The 14,652-nt window shown below is 54.8% G+C and overlaps 1 protein-coding gene across 3 annotated transcripts in view; it reads left to right on the forward strand.

Annotated features, from left to right (window-relative positions):
• The window catches only part of malrd1 (MAM and LDL receptor class A domain containing 1), a 57,678-nt gene that overhangs the window by 19,613 nt on the left and 23,413 nt on the right, over positions 1–14,652 (forward strand). For all 3 annotated transcript variants that reach the window (XM_051929227.1, XM_028804410.2, XM_051929228.1), the window contains 6 exons: positions 418–577; positions 2,034–2,190; positions 2,579–2,689; positions 3,764–3,977; positions 6,521–6,768; positions 9,966–10,260. In XM_051929227.1, coding sequence (XP_051785187.1) covers positions 418–577; positions 2,034–2,190; positions 2,579–2,689; positions 3,764–3,977; positions 6,521–6,768; positions 9,966–10,260 — 1,185 coding nt within the window. The remainder of the gene's footprint in view (positions 1–417; positions 578–2,033; positions 2,191–2,578; positions 2,690–3,763; positions 3,978–6,520; positions 6,769–9,965; positions 10,261–14,652) is intronic.

The following is a 14,652-nucleotide window of genomic DNA, read 5'->3' on the forward strand; positions in this document are numbered from 1 at the left end:
CTGGTGGGCCTGAATTGAAATGCACTGGCAGAGGACTGGGGGTGTCAGGCTGCTCTGGCCGCTGAGAATTCTCATGCTGGGCACTGCCAGTGTGGCCCAGTGGATGCCTCCCACCCCGTATGCTTAGTGTTTTGATGCCCCTGGGTTCCTGATTGCCCACATCGTGTCACCAGCTCCTTCTCTTGTCTCTTTCCCTCTTGGTGCCTACTTTACCCTCCAAGGTGTCTCTGCTCAGTACAGCCAGTGTGAGTCCACCCCCTCTGTCCACGCTGTGTGCCATGGCTAAGTCGAGGTGTTGGGGTGGTCTGCTGACTAAGGGGCTGATGGAGGGCACACCTTGGACACAATGTGTAAAATGGCTGAGGGGGGGCTTGGGGCTGGGGGGCCTTAAAGAGTAACACTCTGTGTCACTTACAGTGCAGCCCCTGTGCAACTTTGAAGGTGGCCTGATGTGTGGCTGGCACCAGAATACATCGACATCCTCGGAGGCAGAGCACCCATTTCAGTGGTTCATTGGCCAGGGTGCCAGCCTTCACCCCGGGGAGGAGAACCACAGGCCAGCCTGGGACCACAGCAGGTGAGCGTGCCATCCATGGGGGCGGGCACTCACAAGGCGCATGCGGCATTGGCACACTTAAAGAGAGAAGCCATAGTGACAAACAACAAGAAGATGACAATGTGACGGTAGTGAGCAGACCAGGTGATGTGGACCGCAGGACGACGAGACTGAGAATGTGACACCAAAGTGGAGGGATGAGAAGACAGGACAAGACGCTGACCACCATGATGACCACCATGTCGAGAGGCGGTGATGATGAAGGGGGCGCCAGCGTTAGTGTCAGAGAGCAGGCTGAGCTCTGGCACCTGAGTGACATCGGGGTAAACCTCATCCGCCAGCATCAGGGAGCAGTAGGTACTAGCGAGTAAAAGACTCCTGTCCTGTGATTAAAACGCCACCCGCTGTGTCCTGTGATTCGGGCGCTGCCAGCCTAAAGCATCAGCTCATCAGCTGCACGGCAGGGTGGCACTGGCGTTCAGAAATGCTGACTCAGGTTTAGCGCATTGCTCTCTAAACGCCAGCCTCAGATTTACGCCATGGCACCCTGCAGTTTCATAAGATTCCGCTGTCACTGGCGAGGTGGGGGGTGGGGGGCACTGGTGTCATGCAATTGACTGGCACTATGGTGGGCTGCTTCATGTTCTGTGTGATGGCCTTCAGTCATTCCATTGCTTCATATAGCGCCTTTCCCAGCATAGCAGCCTGGCAGTGCCACTTGCTCACTCATATGTAGCGTCTTTCTCAGCACAGCGGCCTGGCAGTGCCACCTGATCACTCATTTGTATATAGTGCCTTTTCTAGTGTGGCTCCTCATTCTCACAGTTTATTCCACAGAATGGCCCTCAGCACACAAGGCTACCAAATCAGTGAACTGGACAATCGGTCAGCAGTAGTCCACCAGTCTGTCCCCCTCTTTGTGAATTTCAGGTTCTTGGGGTTGGGGGGCCATCCCAGCAGCCAGGAGAGGACGCCATGGCATTGTGATTTAAATGACCTTCATCACCCCTGGTGGCTTTGGGGGTGTCCCTGGACATACATGAGGTAAACGTCACCACCTCCAAGCACGTGGTCCATCATGTCCAGACCCTGCTGAAGTCACTGGCCGGGCACATGTGGGCCACACAGTCCCTGTCTCTAACTGCCATTGTCACTTCATCGCATCTCAGCAATATGGCGACCATCATCTTGTGGCCCTAGGATTGTTGTTGTAAGGCGCTATATAACCTTTACATTCAGGTGGGTCTCCGTGTCCCCTACCTGGGTGCATGTCATGTGACCAGTGTCTCATCTACAGTAGACTGGCTGACTGCCCCCACTCCACCCGTCCGTTCCACTTGACACATCCAATGCACTGTACCTTGGCACTGTAAGGCGCTATATAAAGTCACCGACTCGTGCTGTACTAAGGTGGAGGTGACGGCGCGTCTTGTCTTTATATGGCGCCTTTTACTGCAGCGCTCCTTTTACTTTGCAGCGCCTCTCATGATGGCTTCTACGTGTACGCGGACAGCTCCAACGGGGCATACGGTGCCATCGCTGACCTGCTGACCCCATTGATCTCCAGGACGGGACCTCAGTGCACGCTGACGTTTTGGTATCACATGAATGGCATCACGGTGGGCACGCTGCAGGTAAGCTGAGCCCGTGCCAGGCTAATGAGAGTGGGGTGGACGTTTACTGGACGTCAGGCCACTTTGCCCTTTTCCTGCTGAGCCCTGCAGGACTCCACCCCCTTGCTAGCCACTCCCATGTTGGGACGTGTGCTCAGTGCTTGGCCCCGCCCTGTGCTGGATGTAGACTGACCGCTGCTTACCACCAGACAGGTGGTCAGTCTCAGTGACCGGTCAGGACACTCAGTGAAGGAGTGTCACAAAGCTGCCACCAGGCCCATGTGGTGCATACAAGCTGCCCTTGGACCCTCATTATGGTCAGGGGGTGGGATGCTTTGTGAATGAGCTGGGGGTGGGCATTGCCCTTAATCTGCTGCCCCCTCACCTGCTCTCTCTGCTTGCCCTTTAGGTGCTCATCATCTCTGGAGGGGTCACCCAGGACCTGTGGGCTCTGTCCGGGAGTCAGGGCAACAGCTGGAAGAAAGGCGAGGTCTTCCTGGGGACGCGTGACAAGTTTCAGGTGAGTCTCCAACAAAAGAAACGAACAAGAAACGTGCAGCCGGACCCCCCACCACCCACCGAGACAGGAGCTGGCAGGAGGCCTCTGTGGGTGGGTACGAGCGGGCATCTGGGCATGTCATCCCAGTGTGGAGGAAATCACTGACTGCAAGGAGGAATGACGGCCCAGAAAGGCGAGTGGGGGGCTAAGGGGGGTCCTGGAGAGCAAACTGGCCAGCGCTTCAGAGAGTCACCACTAGGGGGAGCCACTGAGAGCAGAGGAGTGCCAGCTGGACACATCTTGGTGCCATTTCATAGAGCGCCTTTACGTGGGCACACACTCCTTTGTAACCACTAGGGGGCGTCACTGAACATAAATGACTTTCAGCCTCCCAGCCTTTCATTTCACCTCCTGCTGCTGCTGCTAAGTGACGCACTGATCTGGTCTTATATAGCGCCTTTCTGTGTGAGGGTGGGCAATGCCAGCCTCGTGTCTGCCATGTCCCCACACTCCCCCCTCCCTGTCTGCGTTATTTTATAGTGCCCCTCACTGAGCAGAATGGAAGTCAGTGCTAATCCTGAAAGGACAAAGGCGCTATAAATTCAGACAGGGAGAGGAAGCCCAAAGCTCAGCCTGTGGTGGAAATCGTGGGGGGGAAGAAACCTGGGAGGTGGACGGTCTCTTAGCGCCCCACCTTGACACTGTCATCCCCCAATCTGAGGCTACATGACAGCCACTAGAGGGCACCTCACTAACATCAAGTGGGCTTGTGTTGACCTCAGTTTGGTTCAGAGAGAGCGTGACAACCTGAGGTCCTTCTATATAGCGCCTTTAAACACTAGGGGGGGGTCACATTAAAGTGTGTGTCATTTGGGTCACCACTGCTACTGGCACTAAGTGTCTCTAAAAGGAAAGGTGAGGGGTGACACCCCATGACTTGCAGCCAGCATCAGGCACCTTTCTTTAGTGAACACCAACCGATGCCGGGGTCACACTGGCAGATCTGTGCTCTACAGGCACTGTGGGCACACTTCCTGTTCTGCTCCTGTGCTGTCATGCCAAGCTCACTGTGCCCGCTGTCTTTCATTCCAACAGATCATCCTGCGGGCAAAGCGTGGGATCAGCTACATTGGGGACGTGACGCTGGACGACGTGGCCTTTGAGGACTGCGCCCCGCTGCTGACCCCTGACCGGCAGTGCCACACGGATGAGTTCACCTGTGCCAATGACTTCTGTATCTCCAAAGACAATCTGTGTGACTTCAGTGACCACTGTGGCGATGCATCAGATGAGGACCCCCGCATCTGTGGTAAGTCAATCAATCAAAGGGCACCGGTCACCTGCTGACAGTCCAGGGACCACCTTGGTCCCCTTGCACTATAAAACGATGACACAAGTGACAGCAGCACGAGAGCTCAAGAAAATTTGGAGACGGGACGTGTTGTAAGGAAGGGATGAGCACAGGGAGGCAGGGAGACCAGCTCGGGATCACCACATCACTGGAATTGTCACCACACTTGTCACCTCAGACTTCAGAAAGTGAAGTGACACTGTGTGTCCCCACTGTGTGTCGCAGTGGCCAGCACTCAGTCACTCGAGGGGATCCTGCTGCTCCTGGCTATGCTACTGCAGTGCCACCTGCACACATTGTACCCGAGGTTACAGTATATCACAGCGCCCTGTGAATGGCGGAGCGACCGCACCAGGTGGTCCAGATTCTTACAGTCCATGGCCTCGGCCACTAGGGGGCCACACTCCTTACAGGACTGTCGTGTGCAGTGAAAACCTCTAGGGGGCACCCCAAACTACTGGGCTCCCACCACAGAGTGGCGCCTCCCACCATCAGACGGACCTCTTCTTGTGGTCCTCTAGAGGCAAGTGGCACCACATTCCATGACCTCTGCCAGGCGTCCTGCCACTCCTCTGAAAAGCAGGCGAGTGATGGGTGGCATTTCTGACTCGGATGGCACAGCTGTGCACAATAAGCCTGCCGTCCTTCTGCTTCTCCATTCATTTCCTGTTTCTCACCTGAACCCGAGCCAGAAGATGACATGTGACAAGCTGGCAAAGATGCCAATTTGTGTGCCCACCTGTCTTCCCATCGATTCACCCACATTTCCAATTTCATTCATTCTAATTTTAGTGCAGCAGGGAGTCAAAGCCTAACTGGGCAGCACTGGGCACAAATGGGGTGCCATGCTGTTGCAGGGCACACTCATACCTCCACACCCAAACTATGCCACTTGACAGTCACTAGTCAGTCAGACCTACGTGTCTTTGGGATGGCGGCAGAATGACTGGATGTCCCCGGAGCTGCGACCGCTGTGCCACCGTGCCACCAAGGAGAGCTCTCAGCAAAGCACAGGAGGATGAGAGGGAAGGAGGGTGGGCAGAGCAGGGCAGAGTGCCCCCTGGAGGGCAGCTGAGCCTCAACACCAGTGTGGTGGGCAGAGAACTCTGAGTGGGAGGCACATCAGCCAGTGCCAGTGTTTACAGCGCCGTTCATGTTACTTCACACTCAAGTGTAGCTGTGCCCTTCTTTCCTTAATGTAGCGCCTTTCTCACTGGCCCTGGTCGCCATGTTGTATATAGTGCCTTTCATAAGTCGCTATTTATGGTCCCTTAAATAGTTAATGAATAGAAGTCAATGAGCATCAAAGTGAACCTGCGGCGGCTGGCACTGCCAGAGGCCCTTTCACTTCCAAAACGAGATTCCTATTTTTTTATGATGCCATGGCGGATCTTTGCCATAAATTACTTTTAAAGTCAGCGTGGCATTTAAAATCGGCCGGAGATTTAAGAGGCTGAAAGTTGCTGTCAGCTATAAAGCCGCTGCTGCTTGGCGTGTAGGCACCACGAGATTGGTGCCCTGCATTTAAGGTGGATTGAAAGTGGAGCTTGGATGGTTCAGGAGCAGACTGCCTTCGCTCAGGACCAGGTTAACTGGCACTGGGCTGGGCACTGAAGTGTAGGGCAGATGGCTCTTCTAAGAAGCTCTCGCCTGCTGCTTCCTCATGGCCCACTACAGAGGCTGCCCCCTGGTGGACTGTGCTGGGTAGTGCAGGGAAGACCATCCCTGCCTTTGAGCAGTCAGGGGGACCCCGAAGTGTGAGTCGCTGCTCTAAAGCCCAGTGTGCACATCCTTGAACCCGGGTGTATTCCCATGGCCTTGGCTGGCTGTCACTCAGGTCCACTAATCAGTTGCTCGGTCACTTTCTTATTTATATAGCGCCTTGTCCGCACACACACTCTCTCGGGGGGAGAACACAACACCGACGCGTCCCCAAACCAGGATTTCTTTATATAGTGCCCATCATGTGCCACCACCTCCATTAGAGGATGACTGGACTGGGAATAGAACCTGCTGCTTGTATAGTGAGCCCCTCTGAGTGTCCCAGTTTAGGGGACAGCGCCCCTTATAGTCCTATCTGTTCCACTTTTTTAACAGCCTGGCTTTTCCATGAAGCCTTCTATCTTACCGGTTGGAGCTGGACTGGCTATAACCGGTGACATTCAAGTTGGGCACCGTGACAGATTTATAGAGCCTCGTGATGACATTGTTGGCCCCTCCCTCTCTAGGCCACTCCCCCAGCAGCAGGTCACACAGTGCAGCATAGTATATGTAATGACTCCTGGGTGACGGGGGTGCCCGAGTTATATAGTGCCTGTCTGGGGTGTGCAGTGCACAATAGTATATACTGTAGAGTGCCATTCCTGGGTACGAGGCATTTGGTGGAGCGCCATAGTTTATACTGTACAGTGACTTTCATGGGTGAGGTTGGTACGCCCCAGTTGGCACCTCCTCCTGGCACGTCACCCTGTCTTTTATCGGTCTGTCATCTTAATCCATAGGTCACTTCTATGGCCGCTGTGATTTTGAGTTCGACCTTTGCTCCTGGCGTCAGTGGCAGGGCGATGACTTCGACTGGCTCCTCCGAGTGGGCAGCACACCCACTCTTGGCACTGGACCATCAGCAGACCACACGCTGCAGGACCCCTCAGGACACTACATCTACGTGGAGAGCTCCTTCCCACAGACGGTGGGCAACGTGGCCAAGCTGTCGAGTCTGACCATCAGCAGACTGAGCAGAGACTGTAAGGTACGGGCACAGGGGCGCCGGCCCTCCGGTCAGTGGGCATCCCATTATGCGGCCTGCAAGCATTTCAAGGGTCTGGGAGGCCAAGCAGACCTCCGAGTGTGTCAGCTGTTCTTGTATAGCGCCTTACACAGGACTCGGCCCTTGGCATGCTGGACCCAAATGACTGTTAAAGGCCTGAGAAAGCCCCCTAGTGGCCTGTACCCTCAAAGTGGCACACCGTAAGTGTAAACTTGTAAATTGGGTGACTCACAGAATCCCCTTCACCATCCTGACCCCCTCTGTCTGCCACACAGTGCTGCCTCCTGGTGGCCACAGCTATAATGTCGGGTAAAGAAATGGCATGTGGGCAACTCCCTTAACACACCTGATCTCCCTACCTAAAATGACAGCAAGCCGCCTGCAGGGGACAGTGGTGTCACATCTGTTATACAAATTCACACCCAAAACGTCCAAATGACGTCACCTCGTCATGAGGAGTTGTGGCCTTTACACCCTTTAATCCTCCCCTTTGGAGTCACAGAGGTTGTCACCTGCTCACCACATGTGAGACTGCCAGGCAGCGCTGCCCTCTACTGGCTGCCCCTGCCACTACAAGTGACTTGAGATGACGTGATATTTGCCCCAAGGAGCCGCTGCACACGTCTCATCGATTTCAATATCACGTCCTGCTGACTCAACTGGGTGAGTGTGAAAGGCGCTATATATCCAATGGGGGGGGGGGCTGCACTCAGTAAGTGGACACCTCAGGTTTCTGGATGGGTGCGAGTGTAACATCGCATGCTGCGTCACTAGAGGGCGCACTTCTGAAACTGATGACTGCCTTCTGCCAGGCTGAGAGTGCGGCGCCCCCTGCTAGCCCCTGGCATCGCCAACATTTTGGACTTTTTCAGACCGGGCAGCTGTCTGCTTCTCGGTTCATTGACCCCATAGATGACCATCTGGCCACCCACCTCCTCTACCTGCCTTCTACTGCTGGAGGTCTCAGGGTGCCATTCTAGGAGGACCCTCATTAATGAGAGCAGTGAAAGGAGCTATAAAACAAAGCAAAGGGGCAGCAAAGGCAGGCGCTATATTGTGGCTGTGCCTGTTATTTGAAATGTAGCGGCAGCAGGGGACTAAGCAGCCCACCTTTCCATTATATAGCGCCTTTCGACAGACCGGGTAGTGGCTCCTGGGTGACACTCGCACGCTTGCTTTCTTCTTTCCTTTCCAATGTTCCGGATGCCATCACTTGTCAGCGGCACTCATTACTCAGGCAGTGCAGCCCCCCTGAATACTCACCACGCTGGCATCGCCGACACTCCGGCACCCTCGGCCGACTGCCGATGCGCCGTAATTAAAGCTCTGTGACAGGGACATTAAAGAGCTGCTGGCACTTCTCATGCCAGTTTGTCCCACGGGCTGCACACCTCACACCTTCACAAGCCGTCCTCGGATTTCTTGGATCTTCGTGTTAAAAGTGGCGCCCCCTACTGGTGGGGCTCTTCTGACTTCCTGGGTGACCACAAGCTGCTCAGGTGGTCTTGGTGATTTGGAGGTCAATTTGGATAAGCAGGTTAGACCACCCAGTGGAGTGCCAAGGTGGCCCCCTACTGGGTGATTAAAGTCTCCCCCCCTGCCCAGTCTGCCTCAGTGTCACCTCCTACTGGTGGCCAAATCAACTTCGTCACTCTGACCCAGGGGACAGTCAGTCAATCTCTGGTGTATTGCCATTCAAACCCCTTATTCTGTGCCAGTGGTTGATGAGACAATCAGCTCATTTTGTGCCAATGTGGCCCCCTATGTTTGCCAGGGCAAGTCCCTCTGTTTATGTCACCCTGAGCGAGTCACATCACTCATATGTAAAGCCAGGCCACTGTTGGCAGAATCAAGTGGGCACCAAGTGGCTTGAGAAGACCGTTACTGTTAACAGGCCCTGGCACACATCTGAAGGGTGGCACTGTTGGCCAAGGCCAGCCAGGTGGGTGCCATGTTTGGGTCTGTTCCTTCCAAACAAATGTCTTTGCCCCTTGTATTACCAACCATTGCGGGCACTTCTTAGCACATTCCAATGGCACATCCAGCTGGCATTTCCACTGCTGTTGCCCAAGCGATTGTCATCATTGTCAAGTGGCAGATGGACTTCAGTGCCATTTCTGGAACATATGGGTGCCAGCTGTGCTACTTGACAGACAGGTGTCTCCCATATGGGCACACACATGGCACAGTGTAATGGATATGTGAATGGCGGCATAATTAGTGGTGATGTGGGCACAGCTGCATCAGACAAAGTGGCTGCCCACTGCCATGGGGCACAGAGCTCACAGATCTCATATCTGTGCCCACATGATGTGGCCAGTCCTCTCAGATGAGGGTCCTGCAGAGCTGGGCCACAAAGCTGCCCCTCCAGTGGCTCATCTGCCCCCCTGCCCACACTTGTCACTCCTGTCACATCTTTCACTACCAGGTGGCTCAGTCCTTGGGGTGCTGGCCTCTGGGTGCCTTGTGCCCAGTCCAGCGCCTGTCCCTTGTGTCCCTGTTCACTTGTCACTTTGCATATCATCTTTTATCTGTCCGGCTGCCCTTATTTGGTCCCAGTCACCCCCAACTCTGCCAGGAAGCAGCCCTGGGCGTGCGGACCCCTCATAAGACCCAGTCTGCCAGAGAGAGGGCACACTGCCCCTAGCCAGGCCTGAGCCCACTGTGCCATCAGTCAGCTGGGCGTTTGTAGCTCAGCTTCTCTTTATTCAATATAGCGCCGTTCATCATTCGGCCGCTGCAGTCCCGCTGGTGGTCTCACACACAGGAGCAGAGCGCTTGCACCTGAGACGTGTGAGACCCCCAAGTCCCATCAGGGCTGAACACACCTGACCTCTCAAAGGTCCTGCATAATAAAAGGAGCACGTTAAAGGCGCTATATGAAGCCCCTTAAGAGAAGGTTCAGGCTGTTGCCTGGGACGTCACTCTTCTCTGGCATTTACAGTGGCATGGCACTATATAAAGTCACAGGGCTATCATGGGCGACACACTGCGTGACCTGAGTTGAGTCATTAAAGGTGACAAATGGCTAAATGTTGGGCTTCCCTCCTCCTCTTCCTCTTCACCACGGTCTTCCAGCTGGTTGCCTTCTCTCATTCCCTTCCACTTGGGCTTTGTACCCTCTGGGTGACTCCTGGTGCCCTCTGCCCCCTGACCCCTTTTCTTTCTTTTGCTTGCAGCTCATTTTCTATGTCCACATGGCTGGACGAAGCATGGGCAGTCTCCTGGTGTACCAAGTGACCGTTTCCAATCAACAGCGCCAACTTCTGAACCTGACAGGAGACCAGGGCAACTACTGGCAGAGGAGGCAGCTGGCCCTGCACGCTGACGAGGACTTCATGGTGCTGATCGAGGGCCAAGTGGGCAAAGGTGGCAAAGGGGACATCTCTTTAGACGACATCACCTTCACGGGAGAGTGCCTGCCGGCGGCATCCGCCAGCTCACCCGCACCACCGACGTCAAGCCCACCACACGGTAAGGGAGCTGCTGATGGTGCCAACTGCAAGCATCTCCATTTCTCATTTCTAAACTTTGGAATGCTTGAGTGCCATAGAGCTGGGGGTGACCCTTCCTGGACACACTCATGTCATGGCAGTGCCCGCTTACCACACAAACTTACTTGTATATAGTGCCTTTCTTAACACATTCACAACCTTTTAGGTGGCATCGTGAGGCTGATGGGACCTCATATGGGGCTGAATGCACCGCTCTGTGACTTCATATAGCGCCTTTCATGTAGCCGCTTCATAGTTAGGGGAGTGGGCGATAACCAGCCATGATATGTCCCAGCCTGGTGGGCACTGGACTGGCAGCAGCAGTGTTGGGCACTAAGCTGGCCCTCAGGGCTGTCACATTCTAAGTGACCAGAGGTGGGCTTCTCTATCCAGTCCATCCAGACCAATCGTTACTTTATATAGCGCCTTTCAAAGGCAGCACCTCCATCAGCCATGGAATTTCGGACACCTGGACAGACGGCTGGTGACCAAATCACATGATCAATTCAATGCCAATCACTCATTCAGCTGTTCAGTGGGAGTTGAGCAAACTGCTGATCAATCAATCAATCAAAGCCCACAACGTGCAGACACAAAGCAGTGCCAGGTAGGGCGCTATATGAAGTGGCAGGGTCTGATCTGACGGGCGCCATATTCATCAAAGCGCCTCTTTCTATAGCGCCTTTCAGATCTCCTTGATGCCTTACTATGGTGCTGATTGCAGCTCTGTCTTGTCTGGTGGTCCCGGCAACTTTGATTTACTTTTAGGGTCACCTCTGGCCTGATTTGCTCCCTTGTTTTCCTCTGTTGTCCCACTGTCACCTTCGAGCTTCAAGGACCCTCAGAGGCTGTCCAGACGTTGCCATGACAACCTATGACTTTCCATTCCCTCCCTGATCCCTTGACAGATGCTGCCCTCTGGTGGACATTATGAGCAATGTTAGGCTGTTTGCTGGCCCAGGTCCATACTCATGGCACCCCCTCCTGGACAACGATGGCATTGCTACCTCCAGTCCTTCTACTGGTGACACAGGTGGGGTGAGGTGTCGGCTTGTGTTTTATAGCGCCTCCTGTCTGTATCGATGCACCATGATATCCTCGTCACTTGACTTGCCCGCCTGAAACCTGAAAATCCTGATATAGCGCCTTTCCACTCCACAGGTACACACCCAGCGTGACGTGAGCCAATGAGAGGCCAGCACCCCCACAGCCTGCCCACCACTTTCTGTCATCTCCAGCCATTCCTAGACCCCTCATTCAGTTCTGGATCAGGGGGGCTTTGGTCACCTTGGGCAGGGTGGCAGGGCATCACAGCGCCCACTCACACTCGCATCCTTATCTAGATGGCTATCAGAGGCTCTGGGCAGGTGACAGCTGGGGAACAAACAAGTTCAGAGAAAAGCACCGGTGGTCCGGAGTTCTTTATGAGGTCAGCTGAGCTCCCCACTCAGTAACCCTGTCACTAACGGCCATTCCTAAGAAGTCTCCATGTTGACCTGTGAGCTGAGTCAGACGTGACCTCCAGCGCATTTTGTGGCCCTGCAGTCACCACCATGATGCCCACCTCGGAATTAAGGAGTGGCTGACGGTTTGTTGGCACTTCACACCAGAGAAGCTTGGGCTCAAGGGCACCTGAAGAGTGGCAGCTTCAATTCAGCTTTGACTGCCTACTGGACCACTGTGATGTGCCGCTCACATGCCCGTCCCCCGCTGGGCACCACCGTCCTCGTGAGCCCCTCGCCCTCCTGTCTTTGTGTGGCTGCGCCGCTCAGCAGCTTCTTTGCAGCTCCAAACCTGCTGGCCGCTGGCGGACCCCGACGCTTCTTGTCTTGGCACACAAACCGCCAGTGCAGCAGACGCACGGAGCCGCAGATATTAAGTGCATAAGTGGCAGGCGGCGGTCTGTGTGCCCCCCAGCCATCACCGGGTGTCGGGTAACTGGAGAGGCTGAGGGTGGCCTGCCAGTTCACACCACGTGGTATCGTCTGCTGTCATTAGGGGCAGGAGGAGACCACTTTCTAGTGACTCACAGGGTCTTTGTGGGCATCGTGGTAGGCAGTCTGGGCATTAGCAGCTTTGTGACGGATTACACTCTGAATGCCATCATCACCCGCAGTGGTGGCGCTGCTGCCTCGCAGTTAGGAGACCCATCTGGGTTCACTTCCCAGTCCTCCCAGCGTGGAGTTTGCGTGTTCTCCCCGTGTCTCCCCGTGTTTCCTCCCACAGTCCAAAGACATGCAGATGAGGTGCACTGGCGATCCTAAATTGTCCTTGGTGTGTGGGTGGGTGTGTGCGTGTGCCCTGTGGTGGGCTGGCACCTTGCCCGGGGTTTCTTTCCTGCCTTACACCCTGTGCTGGCTGGGATTGGCTGCAGCAGACCCCCGTGACCCTGTAGTTAGGATATGGCGGGTTGAAGAATGGATGCCATCATCACCACCATTCACAATGACAACCTGCAAAAGGTCATGGTCACCTCTGATGTCACTCCATGGGCACATCAGGATTTGTGAAGGGTCTCCTCGTCTATTGTGGGTTTCCTGCTTTGTCTCACTGGATGCCCGCTCCTGCCTTCTGAGTTGCCCCCCAGATGTTGGAGGTGACGAGAAATCTTTTTGTCTTTCGGGCCTGAGGAGGGAGGGGACGATCACAGGGTAGGGTGACACTCAAAGTCTGCCGCCCCCTGCTTCACAGCCAGAGCTCCACCAGTTTGTGAAGCCCATTGGTGGGCAGCACGGTGGGCATGCTAGTAGAGCACAGAGCAGAAATGCTGCACATGCAAGGCGCTATATAAGAAACAGTTTGGACTACTGGGGGGCACTGTGTTTTTTTTTAACACCAAAGATCAGACGGACCACCAGACACACTGAATCACATTGGCAAAACATACAGTGACACCACATGGGGGGAAAAAACAGGGAGCCGTTCTTGGAATGGGGAGGGCCGCTGTGATCCTGAACCCCAAGTGTCGCCGTCATGTCTGTTTAACCCGCAGGCGCCTGAGACACTCCAGAGGTCACCCCGGACCACCAGCTGGGCTCTCATGTGGCGCCCCCCGTAGTTCTGGCTGTGAAGCCCCCCCTTGAATGCTCTGCTCCTCACGCTCCCCTCTGTCTGTTGTGAAAGGCACTATAAAGAAGGCATCCAGGTCAGTGTTTGAAGAAGTGAGACCCTCGCTGGGGTGTCATCAACTTGTCACTTGTTTCCTGAGTGTGCAATTGAGGTGACAAACCCTCACTAAAAGGGCTCATGTCATTGTCACCAAGCAGAATTGTGCCAGCCTGCCTATTACTTTTAATATAGCAGGACAGTCACACCTGCCCTCAAGCAGCCTTACAGTGCAGTCTGATGGCATGAGAGAGGGTGGGGGGGCACAGGCAGAACACGACTGCTGAAAGCCTGGCATCTCCTGCTCAGGTCACGTCACGTCTTCTTTACTTTGTGTCTGGTCCTTGGGCCTTTATGAAAGGCGCTATATTGGGATGGATTACAAGGAGGGTCCTGTCTGTGGTGTGTTAGCCTCCCAGTGGCTTACTGGTTTCAATGGTAACTTGAGTGGGCCTGCAATAAGGTGGGTCCTTTGTTAGGAGGCCTTGGGGTGGGGCGCTATATGAGTTACATGAATGTGAGCCTGACAGCGAAAGGCGCTAAATAAACGCAGTGCAACAAGCAGGTGGGCAGTCAGACTGGTGGTCTGGACGGGGCCGAGGGGCCATCCACAACTCCAGGCCTCCCAGACCCTGCCACTGTTCTATTGCTGCTGAGGATGCCACCCTGTACCCCCATACCCAGCTGAGAACTTATCAGGCAATGGCAGGGCAGAGGGACCCAAGGAGATCGGAGTGTTGTTGGGCACCGATTGAATCCTCCTCTGAATACACAGAAGGCACTGAGTGGCAGTGCCCGGGAATGAGGAGAGACTGTAGAGCAGTGGGTGGCACATCACAGACTTAGGACAGACTGCGCCCCCTGTTATAAAGACCACCTGGACTTCCTTTGGGATGCCTGCCAGCTACATAGAGGGGCATAAGGTGCTCTGATCTAGGTGCCTATACAAAGCTGGCACTGGGCTCAGGATAAATCTGGTGACTTTAAAGTGAATCGGCCTGCCTGGGGGGGCTATCAGCCCAGGGGAATGCAGGGAGGTGACCCCCCCCCCCAGTTTTAGAGTATTATCTAGCGCCTTTCACCCCGTGGCAGCTGAACGCTCCGTGCACTCTCGTTGGGTGCCGGCCACTTTTTAATCGAGAACACAAGTGCAGGGTTTAGTGCTGGTGCCGCAAGTCGTTTCCAAGTGCTTTGTGGTCTGGCTTTTCCGTGCCCCCCCGGCCCCCCGGCCCCCCTCCACATTTATTCTGTCAGATTGTTTCAAGTT

This window comes from Erpetoichthys calabaricus, chromosome 6 (assembly GCF_900747795.2).
Source record: "Erpetoichthys calabaricus chromosome 6, fErpCal1.3, whole genome shotgun sequence".
Classification (NCBI taxonomy): Eukaryota; Metazoa; Chordata; class Cladistia; order Polypteriformes; family Polypteridae; genus Erpetoichthys; species Erpetoichthys calabaricus.